Below are 21714 nucleotides of genomic sequence, written 5' to 3' on the forward strand. Positions count from 1 at the left end.
TATTGCTATTTGCTATGTGAGTTTATATAGACATTGCGTGTGTATTTAGGATAATGATATGAGTATATCATGTGATGTCTGTTCTTATATCAAATTATATAATATCCTAGAGAGATATCTCTGCACGTGACTTACGTTCGCACTTTTAAATCACTAAGAACATAGGAAGTTATAAATCACATGACTTACATTTGGTCCTTCTATATTTCAAAACAAGTACATGAATTACTCTCGCACATGTAATCCACGATCGTAATTGTGTGCCCAATTGAGATTAACAATAAGGACAAGTAAACATTTAATTGTGAAGGGAATATCTGAATCTCGCACATATAATCCACGATCGTAATTGTGTGCTCAATTAAGATGAACAATAGGGAGAAGTAGGTAAATTTAGGGATTAAATGACACACTATATAGCAATTGAATTTATACAAGAAAACTTCTGGCTATCAAGACAACTATAGAAATTTGAAAGGCTTTCAAAAATTTAGACAAGCGGGTAGAATAAACGGGTAGAATAAATGGGTAGAAAAAACGGGTAAAATAAACAGGTAACATAAACAGGTAGTATAAATGGGCAGAATAAACAGGTAGTATGAATGGGTAGTAAATACCTAAAATTGATAACAGTATAAATAGCACATAAGAGACTTTAGGAAGAAGTGTTATCATAAATATTAGAGGATGAGTATATACAAATTATAAAAAAAAAGAAACTAAATCACAAGAGTGCTATTATTGCCACTTTGCTTTAATCAAAGTTTTCAATTTTTGCATGGATCATTTTCAATTTTTCCTTTAATACAAAACCTTTACAAGAATAAAATATTGAAATAAACTTAGACAAACGGGGTTTTCTTTCTTTTCATAGTATGGTTATTGCTTCTTAAACTGTCCCAATGGGGACAACCGGTCTACCTTGTCAAATTATATAATATCCTAGAGAGATATTGTAATGTGCGAAAAGTCACACAATAAGATAATAAGATGGAATCAAATATGAAGATAAAGATAATCTTTATTTGTGATAATGTTCGTGATATTTATACTAATGTAAGAGATGCCGCAGTCTTCAATATTATATGCTAAGTGTGTTTACTGCGGTTTCTTGCTGAGCAATGGTTGTCTTCTTCTTCTTGGCATTGCTCACCCAACTACTGCGGTTGGAGTAGTTGCTCCTGATTGGAGAGGATTGGAACTGAGTGTTAATTCCAATCCGCTCCTGACAATATCTCTGCACGTGACTTACGTTCGCACTTTTAAATTACTAAGAACATAGGAAGTTACTAAATCACATGACTTACGTTCAAACAGTTAAAAAGAAAGGAAGTTATAAATCACATGACTTACGTTCAAACCATTAAAAAGAAAGAGAGATACTCTGCACATGAGTTATATAGAATCTAATCATCTTTCGATTGCATTCAATATCTTAATTATTGATAAATCTCTATTTTAATGTAAATCATGGCCATATAACAAAATGTCTTTACTATTAAATCACTGTTTGCTTTGAACATCTTTAAAAATTATATTTTTTTTCTTATTACTACCAACTATTATTATTATTATACTTATAAATTATATATAAATAAATAAAAATCAGATCATTTTTAATTGTATTGTAATCGTAATAAAAATATATTAATTTAAAGAATAAAGAAAATATATGTATATATCATTTTAGTTATTACCAAAAGCTATTCAATATAAATAATAAATAAAAATAAAATAAAAATAATGATTTATTTGTATGTTACAATTGTGCTGCGCCCTGATACCTGGATTTGAATTAATCTACAACAAAAAAAAGAAAAACGTGTCGGCTATTACTACTTTTTAATTTAAAAGCAAAGATCATCAATATTATATATTACATTTTATAATAATAACTGATAAAATAAAATGAAACATATGATTGTGCATTGACAATTGGATATTCAAGAATTTATATATACTGTTACTCCAAGAAGCTATATTGAACTGTGCACTTTTCGCAGCATTTGTAATTCGATACACATGGTAATTCCAAGAGGCTATACTGAACCGTGCACTTTCTGCAGCATTTGTAATTCGATACACATGTTAATTCCAAAAGGTTAACCTATGCTACTTTGACAACTGACTGTTCCTTTTGTCACCTTACTTTTATTACTTTAACAAGACATTCTAATGAACTTTTACAGCTATACTCTACTTAATTTAGCTACTATTACTTGAAGAAGTCATCTTACTGCGTCTTGACACATGGATTTTACTCTATTATTTAATATTACTTGAAGAAGATATTCTCTTGAATTTATTCTAATTATCATATTACTTCAGCACATTGTTGATTTACATATGATTCAAATCTATTTTAAATTATGACAAGTCTGTCATTATTGGTATAATCATTATTTTGAAAAAGAGTATATATAGGATGTCTGTAAAGTTCATGTCTTTCAGAAAAATAATAATCTTACATATACTCTTTACTATTTTTCTATCCCCACCTTAATTGCAAAACCAATTGCAATTTATCAAATATCAATATGACTCCTGCTGGACCAGTTTGTGCTTCATGTAAACAATTGGGTCAGAGCAGAAAATCAAATTTATCCTGCCCTTTGAACCCAAGAAACAAGACTCTCTTGATCCCCCGAAAGAGAACCAGCGATAATCTCTCTACCCAAGAAGAATATCAGACAGAGAGTAGTAGAGGTAACATTAAAACAGATTACTTTAATCCATTGGATCGACTTGCATAGTTTCTAACTTATTTGCTATCATCTGCATTTATATGATTATTTAGCTGGTGCTTCGAGACCAAGGGTGGAAACTGTTCAGAATCCTGTGGTTCTTACCATAGCAGAAATCATTGCTCTCTCCTGTGCTGACCAATATTCTGCAGAGAGTAGCCGAGGTAAATAAATGGAGCAAAATTGATTAATATTCAGCAAAAATTCTAATAATTGTTTCTACTCTATATATTTCTCTATTTAGCTGCTGCTTCAAGACCAAGAGTTGAAGCTGTCCAGAATTATGTTGTACCGACACAACCAATGTCAATTGACCTCTCCTTCACAGAACAATATATTGCAGAGAGCAGCAGAGATAATTTTTAAAATTATATATCAATTGCCACAATTATTAATTATTCTTTAATATTTTTATCATAGATCTAACTGCTGCTTTTGAGGCTTTGCAAGTTTCTGCTGTTGAGAGAGTCTTGGATTTGACAACCACCACTGCCATTACCACTGCCACTGTTATTCCCCGCTGTTCCAGCTGTAATGGAATTGGCCACCTACGGAGTAACAGCTTGCAGTGTCCTAACAACAGACGGCACCACACTTTTGTCCCTGGCCAGTTAGCTGTCACTCATAACATGGCCTGACGTACCATCACCCCATTACCTCCAACTGACAACAGAGGTGTCATGGATGAACAATGCCAATTCTGTGGAGCTCTAATGTGGATTCATGAGAAAAACTACACGTCCAAGGCAAACAACATCAAGTTCTCTATGTGCTGCAGACTCGGGACTGTCATTCTTCCTCCCTTTGAACCCACCCCTCCTGGAATTGCAGAACTTTTGGTACACACCACTCCTGCTGGAAAAGATTTCTTCGAAAAAAGATCAGACGGTACAACAGCACTATAAGTTTCACTTCCATGGGAGTCAACATTGATCAGTCTGTTGCTAACAATATTGGTGATGCATACAACTTCCGGATCCATGGGACCATCTGCCACAAGACTGGGTCAGTCCTTCCAACGACCCAGACTCAGATGGATCAGCCCAAGTTTGCCCAGGTTTATATATTTGACCCAGCCTCTCAGGTTGACCATAGACATTGCAATGCCCCGGAATTAGACAGGGTAATCTTGGAAAAGATTCAGGCCGTTCTCATGGAAGTTAATCCATTTGTTTCCCTCTTCCGTTCTATGCATCAAGTTGCACGGGATAATGATGGAACAGCCGACATGACCTTTTGCCTGGCAGAGTCTGGCTCAGCAGACCAGCAACGGTACAATACTCCCACTGTTGAGAAAGTGGCAGTGTTGATGAGTGATACTGAGCATAATGAGGCAAGAGACATCATTCTGCACACCCAGACAGACTATCTCCACAAGATCAATGAGTACCACCACAACTATGATGCTTTGCAGTATGTTCTACTCTTCCCTTCTGGTGATTTTGGCTGGACCATCAATAGATATACTCCAACAAGATCAAAGATCTCCACCATGGACTGGTACGCTAACCATCTCATGTACCATCCCAACTTTATGCACCTCCTCCACCGTTTTGGCTGCCTCTTTCAACAGTATATTGTTGATATGTATGCCAAGATTGAACATAGCCGTCTTGGATATTATGTCCTGAACCAAAAAAAGATGTGTGCAGAACTTTACAGTAGTATCCAGGATGCAGTCCACCTCAATGACAATGATATGACAAATCTTGGTTGGCCAGTGATTCTTCCTTCCTCCTTCCTTGGCAGCCCACAATGTATGCGTGAATTGTACCAAGATGCTATGGGCATTGTGTGCCACTTTGGCAAGCCGGATCTCTTTGTGACCTTTACCTGCAATCCTACTTGGCCAGAAATCACAAATTCTCTGTTGGGTAGACTGAGTGCCAGTGATAGACCTGATCTTTGTTTCCGTGTGTTTCACATGAAGCTTGAGCAACTCATGCACGACTTAACAAAGAAGTATACCTTGGGGAAGATCGTAGCACATGTCCATGTCATTGAGTTCCAGAAGCGAGGTCTCCCTCATGCCCATATTCTGTTGATCCTAGCTATAGCAGACAAGCCAGTTACAGTAGACAATTATGACAGAATCGTCTCTGCTGAGTATCTGGATCCTGATCTTGAGCCAGAAGCATTTGCAATCATCAGCCACCATATGGTGCATAGACCATGCGAAGAGAAGGTCCGTCTTGCTAATGTCCCTCTAGCACGTTGCATGAAGAATGGCTGCTGCCAGAAGCATTATCCAAAGAATGCCCAAGACGATACAATTGAAGATGGTGCTGGATACCCTTTGTATCGTTGGAGACAGAACGGAAGATTGGTCATACAGTACAATACCATCCTAGACAATCAATGGGTGGTTCCTAACAACCGCTATCTATGTGTAAAGTACAATACACATATCAACGTCGGGATCTGTACCTCTGTTGCCTCTGTAAAATATCTTTACAAGTATGTATACAAGGGTCATGACCGTGCCATGACAGTCCTGCAGCCTGGATCCTCATCCACCCCCCAAGAACCCATCAATGAGATCCAAGAATTCCTTGATGCCCATTATGTCTCTGCGTCCAAAGTTTGCTAGAGAATCTTTTTTTTTAGGATTCACAGTGAGTCCCCAGCTCACCAGAGACTTGCTATCCATCTTGAGAATGCCGAGACCGTTTACTTCTGTGAATCTGACTCTCTTGAAGAAACATCTGGGTGGGGCTCCTCTACCATCTTGACTGGATAGTTTGCTCACAATACATTGAATATTTCGTCCCGCAAGTATCTTTATTTGGAATTTCCTTCGCATTTTACATGGAAAAAAAATCAGGGAAAGTGGACTCCACGTGGCAAAAAGAAAAGCAAAACCCTTGGCAGAGTCCACACTGTTTCACCAAGAGACCCAGAATGGTACTATCTGAGAATCTTGCTGCTCAATGTCCCTGGTGCCACAAGTTTTGAGTATCTGCGTACTGTCAAAGGCCGCATATATCCTACCAATCAAGATGCTTGCCATGCTCTTGGGCTGTTGGTGGATGACAGTGAATGGAACTGCTGTATGGAAGAAGCTGTAGGCTATGAGATCCCATCATCATTGCGTCGCCTGTTTGCCATCCTCTTGGTCTTCTGTGAGGTGTCTGATCCCTTTGCTCTCTGGCTGGCCTACCGCTCTTCCATGGTTGAGAACTATCTCCATGCTTTCCAACAGGCAGAGAATGACTTCTCTCTTGAGCCAACTGAAGTCATGTATGACAGATGTCTGTGGAGCATTGAAAGCCACATGTCAGCCAATGGTCTTTCCCTCACTTCCTTTTCTGGGTTTGTTCTCACCCCACTGCTGGACTCCTCGGATGCCCAGATCCCTGCCAGTGAATTGAGAACATTGATTGATGAGCAAGAAGCCCTTTGTATTGAGGCTTTGTCTTTGCCTGATTCGGACATGCTCTCATTCAATGAGGAACAGCAAGTAGCATACCATGTTGTCATGGAAGCAGTTGACGCAAGCTCTACAACCCTAAGATTGTATTTTGTTAATGGACCAGGTGGCACTGGAAAGATCTTTTTATTCAATGCCATGCTCAGAAAAGTCCATCAACAAGGCAAGATTGCTCTCGCGGTAGCTACCAGTGAAATTGCAGCTCTGCTTTTGGATGGTAGCCGAACAGCTCATTCCAGGTTCAAGATTCCCATTAACATTGACGTCAACTCTATTTGCTCCATTCCTTCCAACTCTGAGCTTGCAAAGTTGATCAGGAAAACAGAGTTGATTGTTTGGGATGAGGTATCCATGGTCAGCAAGGATCTTATCAATGCTGTCAATCATTCTATTCAAGATGTTATGAAGTTGGTTAACTCCTTGCTCAATACTGTTCCTTTTGGTGGCAAGCTGTTCGTTTTTGGTGGTGACTTTTGCCAGGTGCTTCCTGTCATTCAAGGAGGAAACAGAGCCCAGATTGTTTCCCAGTGCATCAAGGAAGCACGTCTCTGGAGCCATGTTCACTCCATGAAACTCACAAGGAACATGCACATTGCCAAGTCCACTGATCCCTGGGAAGTGGCACAACTTAATGAGTTTGCTGCCCTTCTTCTGACTGTTGGCAATGGCAGTCTTCAGACGACTGGTGGTCCAGACACCTTTCAGATCCCCCCCTATATGCTTATACGAGGCCGTAATATCAATCATCTGGCCAGTACAATATTCTCTAATCTTTCTAACAATGCCAGCAATCCCAGCTTCCTTATAGGCCGTGCAATCTTAACCCCAAAGAATACAGAAGTTAAAAAGATCAACAACATCATTATGAAACTGTTCCCTGGACAAGCAACAGAGTTTAAGAGTATTGATAAAGGTCTCAGCGAAAATGATCAATTGAGTTACCCAAATGAATTTCTCAACAAACTCGACCCTGGATCTTTGCCTCCACATACTCTATGCCTCAAGAACGGATGTCCAATTATGCTACTAAGAAACCTGGACCCTAAGAATGGCCTCTGCAATAGTACCTGCCTTATATGCAATGACTTTGGCAGATATATCATCACGGCCACCATTGTAACAGGATCAAGTGCTGGAAAGGTGGTTCTTATACCCAGAATCAAGCTGAACCCAACTAGATCAACCATGTCTATTGATTTCAAGCGATGTCAATTTCCAGTCCGCCTTGCCTTTACTATGACTATCAACAAGTCCCAAGGCCAGACCATTGACAAAGTTGGTCTGTGCCTTCCCGACCATGTCTTTGGTTATAGGCAGTTGTATGTTGCTCTCTCCAGGGTCTGAACTCCAGACTCAGTAAAAATTATGGTTGATATGGACAGTATTTCTACTGAAACAACTAGCAATGTCTATATAAACAATGTTGTTTATAAGGAAGTTGTTCCTAACAATTAACCAATCTGTTCCATATCATACGCCTTCTGCCATATGTCTTTATCCAAATATGCCAATCTTTTTCTATATGCTTTATTTTTATTTTCGTATTTTTTGTATTCACGTTATTTCTGCTTATACTTATGCTTATGCTTATGCTTATCTTTATCTTTATGTTTTTTTTTTTATTTTTTTTTCAAATATTTTAATGTTTTTTTTTTTAAATTGTCAATACCAATTGTGTATATGACAAAGTATAACGTTTTTTTTCCTTTTTGAAAATATTAAAATACAAACCCCCCAAAAAATATGGCTTCCAGATATGTTCTTTACTATTATTTTATTACTATTATTATAATTCAAGTTAAATAATTGGATAACCAAGTTGTATCTGTGTAATTTGTCTAATAATAATTATTAGCACAAAGTTCTGACTACTTGATCAGATTGCTTTGTACCTCTCTGACTCGGTATTTTTTTATGAAAAAAGAATAATAGTAATATAAGTCATCTATATATTCTTTAAGGTTCCGAGACTACCCGCTTTTAAAGTTAGATTTTATAATACATCTTGCTTACACTCCAAAATAAAATATAAATAAATAATATCTCCCTGCTTTTTTTTGACAATTTTTTCTCTTTCATTATTTCTTACATTTTATACCAACATGAACTACACACTTCAAACTTCTTTCAAAACCTTGCAAAAAAATGTCTACATTTCATCTGGTGTCTCTGGAGCTATGCTAATGGCTTTGGCCAGTAGCTACAAAGAGGTGGCAAAAATAAATAAATATCATTTATCAATCAACAAATAACACAATATATTAAAAACATATTTTGATTAATAGATCTTTCAAAAAAATCGTTAATGTCCCTAACCGGAGCATTAATAATGCAACTATTCAGTATCTTGGGTGCAGTGCCAGGAAGACAACATAAATGTCATCGATGTGATCATCTTGATTACAGACCGTACTCCAGGCCCGCCCCCAAGATTTTACCTTTTGGAGGATATCAAGCAACAGCTTGACACAAATATAATATTCACCAAATAACATAGCTATCGTTGTACAAATTTTCCGTAACTTATCAAATATATTTGAATTAGACTCCACTACCAGAGATATTCTCTATAATCCTGGATTTGACAGATTATAGAGAGTATCTCCGCAAGGAATTTGTGGAGTCTTTTGTGTCTTGGTGGGAGAATGTTGGAAAACTTCCCACAAGGGTTATGTAAGTACAGAAAGTACGCTCCATATACTGTGCTAATCTAAACCAATATCTATATAATATATATATATATGTAATCTAGCTCCCCTGACCAAGACCCCATCATTGGGTTCTTGGAGGCTGTTGCACTCGGCCCCGAGCAACTCAAACTCAATGCAGTTATGAAGGGGTATGTTTTTTTACTATAATACACAATCGATAATTAACTATACAATTTCTTTTAAAATAATAATAATATGAAATAACAGAAAGTAACAATAAGCACCCTTCATAACTCCAAAAATAATTTATTTGTTAATTTTTTACAAGGAACTTCTTAATTTATTTGTTTTTTTTTTAATTCTCTATTTTTTTAGGGCTCGAGTGACCTTGCGCCTTTGTCTGTGCTTGTGAGGGGGGGTCGTCCCACATTCAAGAGTTGACTCATGTATATGGCAATGATCCAGGCCAAGTGTAAGCATGCTCTTAAAGCATGGGTATGACCAAAATCTCAATTTATTAATTTCTTTTTCTTTTTCCTTTCTTTCTCTTTATATCTGATTTGGCTTTATGTTTTTATTGGGTGGAGTCTGGCAAGAACAGCATCCTCCACATCAAAGTGAATTTCCAGACGGATGCCTTATAAATTATAAATACAAAAAATAAAAATAAAATACATTTGATTTTACAAAATTCAATCTTTAAGCCATTATGTAGATGAGATCTCAAAAAAATATTTTAAATTGAAAAGACTTTAAAATCATACAAGAAATTTTGGCAGCAAAGATTATAATATATGTTACAAGATGACTATTCAATATATAAAATAAAGAAAAAAAAATAAACAACAGGTGCAATTATTGCTCTATTACTTCAAAGGTTTTCAACTTTTGTATGAGCTACATTTGTTTTTGTTTTAGTATTAAATCTTTATAATATTAAAATATTCAAATAAACTCAGACAAACAATTTTTTCTTTCTTTTCATAGTATGGTTATTGCTTCCTGAACTGTCCCAATGGGGACAACTGGTCTACTTTGTCATAGATAATATATTGTTAAGTTATTACCCACGCTCTTGTTTGAGTGATTAGTGATGTTGACTAAGGTATGTGACCTTGTTATCGGTATATTCTTTATTTAATGATAGTGTGAGAAATAATATATAGTTGATACTGGTTGCTTATTCAATATATCTTTGTCTTATTGTCTGTGCACTCTATTTGAATCTACGATTATATTGGATACAACATTACCCCCCTCCAGGTTGGAACAACCATTTGAATTGCTTAGGGGAGTATCTGTACATGTATGAGAGCAAATGTCTTTATTTGCGTATACGTTTGCTAAAGCGTGTAGGTTTTTGTGTTGGATGTGTATGCTTGTTATGTATAATTGTAGCTTTATTGGTGGGTTTCTCTGGACCTCGTCTTTGCCAATATTTGTCAATTATGCTCAGATCGTTGAAATTGCTTATGGGCTCCCAAGTGTCTTGATCTGGTACATAGTTTTTCCAGCACACTTTGTAAAGGTAGTCACCTTTTTCTTGACAATGATCAATGATGGCCTGTATCTCGTAAAAGCTATCTGGAGATATAACAGTATCTTATGAGATCAGCTTTACCTGCGAAGATGGGATGTTTTGTGATAGAAGTGCCCCCGTTTTGTCTTGCAAAATGTAGCTGCCTCCTGTTGTTCTGCCCTTGACTGTGAATGGTCCTTCATATCTTGGGTCCGTCTTAGACTTTCTTAATATGTTCTTTACCATCACGTTGCTGTCGTTTGGGAACTCCATTATTATTTTATGGTCTTTGTCGTGTTTTCCTTTATCAGCAGCTTGTGTAGCTTTGATGCGTTCGCAGATTGCTGGGAATACGACAGTCTCCATTTGTTTAATTCTTTTTTTCATATCTGGTAGACTGTTAGGAGCGTTGTGCGTGCTCTCTGTTTTTCTGTAATCAGCAAAATCGTTTGGTTGTCTTGCAAACATTAGAGTGAATGGCTGTGTGCCATGTAGCTTAGCATGTTTACTATTTATTACTAGCTGTGTGCTTGGAATATATATGTTCCAGTTTCGCTTTGCTCCCTGTGTTCTCTTGTTGATGACTTCCTTGGCTGTGTGTACCCATTTTTTAGCAACTCCATTTGCTCGTAGATGATAGAGTGTTACAAGCCGATGATCAATTTCTGCTGTATTTGTGAAAGTCTTGATGAGTTCGTTGACAAACTTGGTATCATTATCTGACTGTAAAACCTTGGGTAGGCCAAAGTCACAAAAGATTTGAATGAGTTGTTTTGCAATTGTTAAAGATGTCTTATCTGGAATTGCGCGGAGTATGCAGAATTGGGAAAAGATGTCAACCATTACTAGCATGTAATGATTGCCGTTGTGCGTGGTGGTGTATGGGCCAGCTAAGTCTATGGCCCAGTGTTCACCTGGTTGACTGGCTGTAATAGGCTTCAGCAGATGATAGCTGTGTTTTGAGACTTTGAACCATTGGTAATTCAAGCAGCGCTTTACTGTTTCTGTTGCCTCTTGCTTGAGATTAGTCCAGTGTAGTCCATCACTATGTATAGCATTGACAATAGCATCTGTACCAAAGTGGCCGAGTAGATGTGCTTGGTTGAGTAGATGTTGTCTGTTTTTGATAGGTGGTGTTATCATATCCCCTGTGTTGTGCATGCGTTAGATAGCATGTGTATTTTGTGTGTTCTTTGTTAGATGATTCGTAGAGATTTCTATGGCTTTACCCTCCCCCAGCAGTTTTTCTGAGGTGAAAAGGCGCAATAAAACATCTCGCAATATATTGTCAATGCCAGAGCGGTGGACTATGTCATAAGTATAGTCGCAGAGTACATCAAGCCAGTTTATTATCATAGGGTTAGCAATTTCTTGCGTATGAAGGTACGTGAGAGCCTTGTGATCCGTGTACAACGTGAACTTGTTACCCCACAAGAACTTATGGAATTTAGTCAAAGCATAAACGATGCCCAAAAGTTTGCATTTGGTGACAGGATAGTTGCGTTCAGATTTGGAAAGTGACCGTGCCATAAAACCGATGTAGCGATATTGGTTGTCTATGATCTGATAGAGCACGGTGCCAATACCTGTGTTGGAGGCGTCTGTGGCAACCAGAAATGGTTGAGTTGTGTCAGAGTGGCTTAGAACTGGTGCGTGTGTAAGTGCAATTTTGAGCTTGGAAAAAGCTTGCGTTTGTTCTTCTGTCCATAACCCGTGTAGTGAGTCAGCATTGTGTAGTTTGTCCAGAGGAGAAGACAGTTGCAACAAGTTGGGAATGTGCTCACAAAAATAGTTGACGAGATCCATGAAGCGTTGAATGTCTTTGCCAGACTTGGGTTGTGGCCACATGGTAGCATTGTGAACCTTGTGAGCATCAAGATCAATACCTCTAGTGCTTACAGTAAAACCCAGTAACGATACAGAAGTTTGTGCAAAGTGACATTTCTGCGGATTGAGAATGAGATTGACATCCGTGAGCTTTTGAATAGCCGTTTGGACATGTTTAACATGGTCAGACATGTTAGTGGAAAAAACTACAATGTCGTCAACAAATGCAGTGACATATGGAGTATTGTGATAAATCAAATTGACTACTCGCTGAAACTTAGACAACAATGACTTGAGACCAAAGGGACATCCTCGAAACATATACTGATTGCCTTCAAACATGAATGTAGTCCTGCGTCTATCGTCTTTATGAATTTTGAATCGATGAAAGGCACTCTTGAGGTCTAACGTAGTGAAGATTGTTGCACCCCGTAGCCTGTGAAAGAGTTCAGAGATGAGTGGCAGAGGGAATCTGTCGTCAGGTAGCAGAGTGTTGATGGCTCTGGGATCTAAGCAAGGACACTTGCCTGTGGGATTACCAAACTCATCTTTTTTAGGAGCGAATGTAAGTGGGCTGTTCCACTTAGTATTGACGGGTGCCCTTTGTATGGTGCCATCAGTAAGCCATTGGTTTATATGTTTGGCCATCAGTGGAACAAGTTGTAAAGCAATAGGATATTGTCGTCTATAGACTACTTGATCTGGGGGCGTTAGTAGTCGTACAATAGATTCCTTAACTATACAAAATGAAGTTATGGGTATGGCTTCATTTGCTTTACTAAAGACTAGTAGAGCCTTCATGAATTGAGAATGATCAGTGGGTGTACCGGCTGGTGAATTATTGGGCTTTTCTATTTCAGCTATGGGTGTAGGGATCTGAGGTGTATTAGAACCGTACCAACTCTCTGCTAGTCCCAGTAAATGTATACCAAGACTTGGCATTAAATCTGTACCAATACTAACATCTATATTCTCAGCGAGATCCAAAAATTCAAAAGAATGTGTAATGTGTTTGTTGTTATACAAAACTTTTATTAGTTTTGTTACTCCTAGTCTATGAGCTATAGCGTTACTAGTGGCCAACACGATTTTCCCTTTGTGAGGAATTATTGACCACCCAAACTTGCTACAGAGCTTGGTGTTGACAGAGCTGATGGTGGCCCTGGTGTCTACCAGTGCCCATAGTTTTTTCTCTTCTAAAGAAATAGGAACGAGATAGAAGTGAGTAGATCGTTTACTAAGATCTACATAAGTGCCTGTGTACTTACATGGGGAGCACTGTTCAAAGTCCATGACCATGGACTAGTCGTTTTCAGAGGAGCTTGCCTCCGAGGGAGTGTTGTTGCTAGTAACAGCGTGTGCAGAACGGACGGCAAAGTGGGGGGCAGATCTCTGAGAAGAGCCAGACACAGAACCCGAAGAACTGGAGGAGCCAGAGACAGAAGTACAGCAATGTTTGTGAGACCAAACTTCACCACACCAGCAACAAGGGGTAGAACCAACATATTTGTTGATGTGGAGTATTTTCTCCACCCAGTTACCTCCCTTGGTTGCCAGGGCTATCTTGAGGATGTGGCAATCCTCAGTGTCATGATTGCCCTTGCCATGGAGTGAACACTTCTTGCTTGAGGAGCGTTCACGGCTCGGTGTAGTTTCGTGGGAAAAACCAGAAGAGCAAGCAGAAGAAGAGTGAGTAAGTGTGTGTGACACCTGTGCTTGACCAAGTGTGCGGGTCCTAGGAGCAGAGTCGTTGTGTAGAGTGGCAGGGAATACCGTGTTGTAGATTGACCTAGCCAGAGAGGCTGCCTTGTCAATAGTGTCCCGTTTTTCTCTGTACATGTTTACTTGCAGGAGTGGGACTTGGTGGGCCATCTCTGGCAGGAGGGTGGCAGTATAAGCTATAGCGGCTTGCATGTTGTCAGCTATCTTGGCCTCTTGCCGGACACGTTGGTATCTGTCCGTGTAATTGCTTATGGACTCCATGGCTCTCATTCTCATGAGCATCAGCTCATGCGTGAGTTATACCTGGCGTTCCAGATTGTTGATGCCATAGACACAAATAAATGCATCACGTGCAAAAGACCAGGGGAGCTCAGAGGAACTATGAAGGTAGTTGTCATACCAGGATTGTTGCTCTCTTGATAGAACAATGGGCAGGAGGTGGTGCCAGTCCACGTTGAGATCCAGACTGTACAAATGGAGTACATTTTCAAATTTGTCAAAGCATTCCTCGATAGAGGAGTACACCTTCTGAGTGGTGTCTCACTCGTTTCCTTGCCACTGGAAGATGGGCAGTTCCCTGGGCACAACACGGGATTGACGGGTTTCTTGCTCAGCAGGAGGTAGGCTGGAATGCAGTAAATGACTATGCGCCGAGATGAGAATAGTCAAGTCACCTTTCATTGTTGTAATGGTTTGCCTGATTTGATTCTTCCTTTCCTCAGATAGATTCTGCTCAATGGCATCAGCAAGGGCAGTGAAGCAGGTAGCCAGAACGTTGTGGATGCAACTAATGGCTTGCAAGGAAGTGTCAGCTTGGGTGTTGGCAGAAGCATCCATTCTGCTCAAGTCGGTCTGAGCAGACAAAACTGGAGATTTGCCATTGAGATGTTTGGAAGACATAGTGGTGTTTTTGTTATAGGGTGTAAAAGAAAAAGAGTTCACCATAAAAAATGTTATATTTTTAGAAAAAGAAAGAAAAACAAAGTGCAGACAAGAAGTATGGTGAGACTTTGTTTATTAATGAAAAAAAAGATCCACTTCTATTGCCATTTGCTATGTGAGTTTATATAGACATTGCGTGTGTATTTAGAATAATGATATGAGTATATCATGTAATGCCTGTTTTCTTATATCATAGATAATATATTGTTAAGTTATTACCCACTGTTGTAAATGAGTATTGACTACTGCTGTAATTGAGAATAAGTCTTAAGGAAATAATATAAGGCCTCAGCTATTCCAGTCAAAGGTGTCTACCGATTACTTTATTATTTAACACACAGGTTTGGCATGCATGATAGTGATTATATTTCATATGATGATATCACCATAATATGGGATACATCAGTGGATTATTATAAGCATAATTATAACTCATAAACACATTTACTTTTGATGTTAATACTTCATTGGGACTACACACATTTATATAATTAATCATACATTAATTATCCCAAGATCACGTTGCTCTGATTAAGGCTCAGATAGGATCGATTACCTGACCCCAGTCATATAATTTTCCCAATCCAAAACAATATAAATAGCAGTAGTAGTTCAGTGTAGGAACCTCGTCAAACTTTGATAAAAAATCTTTCTCAATAAACAAAACCTACACAAGTTCTCACGAATCTTTGTTCCTTATTTCAAATCTTCAATTCTTCCTCTTAAAAACTTCTTCAACTTCAACCACCACAACACCCACGCTCTTGTTTGAGTGATTAGTGATGTTGACTAAGGTGTGTGACCTTGTTATCAGTATATTCTTTATTTAATGATAGTGTGAGAAATAATATATAGTTGATACTGGTCGCTTATTCAATATGTCTTTGTCTTATTGTCTGTGTGCTCTATTTGAATCTACGATTATATTGGATACAATGTCAAACAGCCATTGTCTAACACAAAGTTCTGCCATAGTAATCTCTCTTTATAGATGCACAACATAATCCTTGAACCTACATTATTTAAAAAAAAACATATATTGGGCGTATTTCAATGTTTTAATTCTTCAACTAGATTAGCTATTAATATAATAAATATTATAAAAATATGGTGACATCAAAGACATATCATGAAAACCACTAGACAGAGCAATAGAATAACCATATCATATTTTGCAAGCACCAACATGTATGTGTAACATATACACATGTGTTTTTTTTTCTTACTTATATTTAGGTTAAGTGGTTAGCACCATTACTATTTCAAATTGGATCTGGAGTTCAATTCTCAATAGAGTACTGTTTGTTTTTTTTTGTTTTATATATCATAATAGAATCTTGACTTTTTTTAAAAAAATTGGTAAAAATTATATATTTTAGTAGGATTATATCTTTGCATGATTAATTATTCCATATATTATGCGAGAACAATTAATAGATTAGTATTGTCTTTATAGTTCTGGCAAATGTTTTATTTTTATACTAATCATACAAAATGATTAATGTATTAAATAATGAAGCTATAAAAGTTGTTGCTTTATTCAAGTATATTATTTTCAGTCGTGACTCTCAACAAAATAAAGTAAGATAAAAATTTTCAAAATCTGACTTTTATATTAATAAAAGTAAAGCAAGTGATAGAAACTCAAAAAAACAATAAATTTGATTGCTTTATAGTTTAAATACCAAGTTAATAGTAAAAAAAATCATTTAATATTTTCACTTTTATATTTTTTCATAACAAGTATTTATTAAAGACAATAGCATTTTTACCTCTTATTTTTCTCATTATTTTCTTTTTATTTTTAACATTTACTTTTTATTGTATATAGAAGTAGTCACATTTTTTTTTCAGAATTAAAGGTAAATGTTTGATCACTTGGTGTAGACAGACTAAAAGCTCAAAAAAAAGACCAAAATTAATTAAAACTCTTGCCCAATAATATAACTTAAAATTCGTTCTTCTTTTGTATTTTTTTTGAACTTTTAGTCTGTCTACACCAATTTTTTTTGTTTTAATATCATTTTATCATATAGAAGAAGATGTGAGCAAAGACATGCACTGTTTTATAGATTAATTCAATTTCTTCTCCTTCATCTAATATATATAGTTATTATATTCTACTTTAACAGCAATATATTTGATTCACTTTATTTTTCTACCAACCTGCCCACTATACCAAAGAACGTCTATATTTCCTGATATGTCATAAATATTTAACCGAAAATGAGGTTTACATACCAGAAAATAAGAACTTTCATAATTTACTAAGTCACTTTGAAAATTGTTTCAATTTACAGAAGGTTTTTTTTTAAAAAAAAGAGAAATAATTATATTTTTATTGATTATTTGATCGACGAAAATATACTTCATATTTATCTTTTAAGAATTGAATGGAACGAAGTAATTGCTGCTGTATGTCATATATATGCTTTGCTTCATCATCTGTTGTATACTGTGCTAATGTGGCAAGGTCTTGATGTGATTGATGCAGTGTTTGATTTGTTTGAATGCACTGATCGAAGAAAAGGGAGGAGCAATTATTTGTGGTGATGGATTGAGGGATTGGGATGACATTGTGTTCATAGGTAGGGTTTAAAGGAGTGGTTGAGAAGTGCAAAGAAAAGGCAATGTGCATTTTTAACAAATACATATGCTTGCATGGTTTTTGTCTTCTTTCAAAATCGAAACAGGTACATTTCATTATCAGCCTATCTGTAACCTCAACTACATATGCTGTGTTCTCATCAACAACTGACTGCACTTGCCAGCTACTGTTTTCTGCTGATACTGAAGCAACAATCATTGTCTCTCTTGCATCATCATCAACTTCTTCTGCTTCCATCTCTCTGATACTTTGCTGTCTAGTAAAAGAGCTCATTGCTCCATTGTTTGACATAACTCTTTCGTACTTTTGTGTTAGATAGTACTCAACATCATGTACCAAGATAAAGACAAGTTTGTCTAATCTCTTATTTCTTGACCTCTTCATGAACACGGTTTTAAGCTGATTATGCCACGATTCAATATAGTTGTTTGTGAGCATATGAGAGAATTGCCGTTCATGATAAGCACGGCTCCAGATCTTAAACTTTTCTTCAGTGCACCAATTTTTTTTAAGTAGTCTAAGAATAATTCTTGGACACTGAATTCACTTTTGAATTCCACAAGTTTTTGATGGAACTGGTCCAGATCGTCTTCATACACAATATCTTGAAGATATCTCATCATTTCACCACAAAGAAGACGAGCCTCAGAAGGCAAAGCATCTTGAATCTTAACAGAGTCAGACAGCTTTTTGTTTCATGCTTGAGTGATGTGAAAGATGCAGAATTGAATCTGTGTGGAAGGGAAAGTGGTCTGGATTGCATATACTTCTGCAGAGCAGCAATCAATAATAATTTGCTGAGGATTGATCAGCAAAAGGGAAGACTTCAAAAACTGTAGCCACTGTACAATAGGGCCAACACCCCGGTCATTTGTTACCATGAAAGCAACAGGCCATCCTCTATTAATTTCTTTGTCACGAACAAGAAGGGTATACAAAATCTTATCAATTTTGTCAGAGATAGCATTTGTAGCATCCAAACAAAAGGAAACGGCATTTCTCATTTTAATCTGCTGTGTTGGTGACCTAAAACTGTAAGCAAATACATTTGTGTTGGGAGAGTAACTCATATTGCCCTTAAAAATCGAAAAATTCATTGCAGGAAGCTTCTCATTTATCCATATCAAAAAAGAAACCATTTGATCTTTGTCAAAATGATACAATCTCTTGTTTATCTATAAACAATTGGTTAAATAAAATATTATTTGAAATAAATGGGGTTTATTTACCTTGTTCATCAAGTTCCAAATATCATAATACTTGACCTTACGATCAGAACTTCTTTCATATCTATCAATAGCTCTCAACATGTCAATACGTATCTGGCTGGCAGATTTAGATGATTGCTCTAATTGCTGAGACAGTTCATACAGATACATTTTGGCAAGAGGAAGAGTACAAATATCCTCACGGATATCACCAGGAGTATGATCAGCATGATCTTTAGTCAAGGTTATCTCATACCACTCAGGTATCTTAAAGAATTCTCTGATGCAAAGAAGAGCAGGACACTTATTTTTCTTAGTTCTCTTTTGAACTACTCGCATCTCTGCCTTAGATTCATAAGTTCCTGAACGATGACACGAGTACTCCTGTGAGAAGCACATCTTAATGCCACTGTTTTTGGGTATCTCCTTATTTTATCCTACGGAGAGTTTGAATTAGTATTTAATTTAGTCCTGTGGCTTTCTAACTTTAATGACAGACAGTGGCTTTTGCATCCCACACATGGCATTTTTTTTCAACAAATAATCACTTCCCTCTTTCTTAAAAACAAACTTCAATTATGTCTAACAACAATATAAACAACACTATTTATGATATTTCCACCGTTCAACAAGTCTTGATCAACTCGCCTTTGGAAGGAATCAAGATGCTTCCTTTGAATTCGACAATATTAGTAAAAGCTAGTGAATGGGAAAAGTGTCTGGAGCGAATCAATGTCTTATGCTCAACAAAATGGAATAAAAAGCATAAATATTCTGGAAAAGGTTTAGTTTTTGGAGAGACTAAAAAATGCCACCGTGCTGGCCAATATATAACAAACCGCCAATTACGTCTTGCCCAGAAAGATATGAAGGCATGCTCTTGTACAGCTGCCTTAAAAATCATACAGCATCTCGACAACCCCAATGTTGTTACATTTTGCCAAACAAGGGCACATGTAAACCATGTTCCTGGAGACTGGGACGAAGTCAGAACTCTTCCTTTGCCTTCTGAAGCCATAAAGATTATTGAAGATCAGTTGAAAAGTGGCAGCAGCTGTAGAAGTACAAGAATTTCAGTTCTTAGACAGATTGATAGTTAGGGAGTTGGCGTTAGAAAGCCTAATTATGAAGAAATTTACAACAGAATGAGAAAGGTTTGTCAATGAATATAACAGAGCTTTCGTATTAAATTAATATTTATATATCAAATAAATACTCGTATATAAAATAGATGACTACTTTGTTATATATGTTTGCTTCTGATGAAAATGCATCTATTTCCATCTGGTTAAATGTAAAGCTAGCAGAACAAAACTATTGCATTTTTGAAATCAATCTTTCTGTTTATAATGACGGTAAAAAACAATTTGCCTTTGGATTTCAATCACCAATGCAAGTTTCAATCATGAGAATCTCGCAATCTTTTTGTCTCGATGCCACCCATTCCATTTCGTCCAGAAGCAACGAAGTATTATATACTTTGGTCACTCGCCATCCTCAAACAGGAAAGGGATTCCCTGTTGCATACATGGTGACAAACAACCAGACAGCCATACCCATCAAACTTTGGCTTGACCACCTTCGCATCAAAAGCAGCTTCATACCAATGAATATTACCATTGACTGTAGCATTATGGAGGTTAATGCAATCAAAGAAGCATTACCTCATGCTACAATTCACTACTGTGATTTTCATGTTCTTCGCACTTGGCAGCACAACCTTGACAGCAAGATTAAACTTAATGCCTCTTATACATCAGAACAACTTGGGAATTATAAGACTGCACTGAAGAACTACCTGAGACACATTCTCATCGAGTCCAACGAAGACGTGTTCCTAAGAGCAATTGAAGATTTTAAACTGATGGTTCAGGATCAACCTCAGTTTTTGAAATATTTTAAGAAATGGACCGAGAACGAAGAATTGTTGCGAAGATGGGGGCGCCCGTATGTTAGCCAACAACATCAGAGATATGTGACAAACAACTATGTAGAATCATGGCACAATCAACTCAAGACAATCTACTTTGGTCGTGCACGCATCAGAAGATTGGATCGACTGATTTTTATCTTGACAAATGATGTGGAGTTCTATTTTGAACAAGAGGTTGAGCGTATTCACTTCAACAATGATAAGATGGGTCCCATTGATAATGAGTTAGCAAGAAATTCTTTTGTTGCTTCAAAAATCCAAAATGACATGCTCCCTTCCATGATTCTCAACCCTTTGGGTAAGACTGGTAACAGCATGGATGATTATAATGGTGAGTGGCAAATAAGATCTTTCGTAACAGAAGATAAGTGGTATACCGTCAATATATCAAATGACTTGATACAAAGCTGCACCTGCCCGAACTTTCTGACCCGCCAGATCCCATGCAAGCATTCACATTTGTTGAAGCGTAACTGTGGGGCAAAATTCAGCTTCATCGAGCAACGGGAGATAGCAGGAGTGGTATTGAACCGACAAGACGCTGTAAATGCAAACGAGAACGAAGTTGAGGAAGAAGTAGAGGAGGAATTAGAGAGTGGAGGTACTGCTGAAGATAGAGGTGTATATGTCTTTGACGAAATTGCAGCTTATTCTGCAACGATGCATCACGGCTTTGAAGATCTTCAAACTTTGAAGACAATTCCTGGCTTAGATCAAACAAAGGCAGATCTTATAAAAAGAGCACTCGCAGATACTTTGAGGTTGATGGATGAATATAGAAGTGAGAACCCTTCATATTTTAGAAACTTGAATACTCAGAGATAATAATAAAAATAATAAATATATATCATTAAAAGATCTTAAAAGTACAAGAAAAAATATTTCTGATTGATATAAACAAATACAATTCTAATTGAATTTACCAAAAGTAAAACCTGTTACTACCTCAACGGATTTTCAAAATTCAAACTCTCCGTAGGATAAAATAAGGAGATACGTTTTTGGCTTCTTCAGCAGTGATATCAGTACGTCATTTGTTGGAGTTACAAATAGTTCATTTCACTGCACAGGATTCACCAAGTTCTACAAGGCATTCTTTCCACTCAGATGTTCTAACTCTAATAGTACAG

The 21714-nt window shown here is 37.0% G+C and overlaps 6 protein-coding genes across 6 annotated transcripts; 3 read left to right on the top strand and 3 right to left on the bottom strand.

Moving 5' to 3' along the window:
• Positions 1-2537: 2537 nt before the first annotated feature.
• PHYBLDRAFT_169701 (hypothetical protein) lies at positions 2538-8158 on the top strand (the record flags this gene model as incomplete). The annotated part of the gene is made up of 6 exons (XM_018436137.1): positions 2538-2706; positions 2798-2908; positions 3165-3354; positions 3609-4464; positions 6202-6391; positions 8136-8158. 6 exons carry the CDS (start codon positions 2538-2540, stop codon positions 8156-8158), a joined length of 1539 nt encoding a protein of 512 aa, XP_018290613.1.
• A 133-nt stretch (positions 8159-8291) lies between these two features.
• On the bottom strand, positions 8292-9517 carry PHYBLDRAFT_159176 (hypothetical protein). Its single transcript, XM_018433931.1, has 4 exons — positions 9201-9517; positions 8927-9013; positions 8460-8847; positions 8292-8384 (listed from the first exon to the last, which is right to left on the bottom strand). The coding sequence occupies exons 1-3, from the start codon at positions 9253-9255 to the stop codon at positions 8726-8728; spliced, it is 264 nt and encodes an 87-aa protein (XP_018290614.1). The 5' UTR covers positions 9256-9517; the 3' UTR covers positions 8292-8384; positions 8460-8725.
• Positions 9518-10149: 632 nt separating this feature from the next.
• On the bottom strand, positions 10150-14793 carry PHYBLDRAFT_169703 (hypothetical protein; the record flags this gene model as incomplete). The annotated part of the gene is made up of 7 exons (XM_018436138.1): positions 10150-10389; positions 10447-10704; positions 12766-13362; positions 13440-13594; positions 13713-14125; positions 14197-14536; positions 14568-14793. The coding sequence occupies 7 exons, from the start codon at positions 14791-14793 to the stop codon at positions 10150-10152; spliced, it is 2229 nt and encodes a 742-aa protein (XP_018290615.1).
• Positions 14794-17173: 2380 nt separating this feature from the next.
• PHYBLDRAFT_146766 (hypothetical protein) lies at positions 17174-19050 on the bottom strand (the record flags this gene model as incomplete). The annotated part of the gene is made up of 4 exons (XM_018431717.1): positions 17174-17931; positions 17991-18129; positions 18211-18519; positions 18673-19050. The coding sequence occupies 4 exons, from the start codon at positions 19048-19050 to the stop codon at positions 17174-17176; spliced, it is 1584 nt and encodes a 527-aa protein (XP_018290616.1).
• A 179-nt stretch (positions 19051-19229) lies between these two features.
• On the top strand, positions 19230-19751 carry PHYBLDRAFT_146767 (hypothetical protein; the record flags this gene model as incomplete). The annotated part of the gene is made up of 1 exon (XM_018431718.1): positions 19230-19751. The coding sequence occupies one exon, from the start codon at positions 19230-19232 to the stop codon at positions 19749-19751; it is 522 nt and encodes a 173-aa protein (XP_018290617.1).
• A 149-nt stretch (positions 19752-19900) lies between these two features.
• Positions 19901-21409, top strand: PHYBLDRAFT_146768 (hypothetical protein; the record flags this gene model as incomplete). The annotated part of the gene is made up of 1 exon (XM_018431719.1): positions 19901-21409. The coding sequence occupies one exon, from the start codon at positions 19901-19903 to the stop codon at positions 21407-21409; it is 1509 nt and encodes a 502-aa protein (XP_018290618.1).
• Between the last annotated feature and the right edge of the window lie 305 nt (positions 21410-21714).

The sequence above is a fragment of the Phycomyces blakesleeanus genome (assembly GCF_001638985.1).
Source record: "Phycomyces blakesleeanus NRRL 1555(-) unplaced genomic scaffold PHYBLscaffold_13, whole genome shotgun sequence".
Taxonomy (NCBI): domain Eukaryota; kingdom Fungi; phylum Mucoromycota; class Mucoromycetes; order Mucorales; family Phycomycetaceae; genus Phycomyces; species Phycomyces blakesleeanus.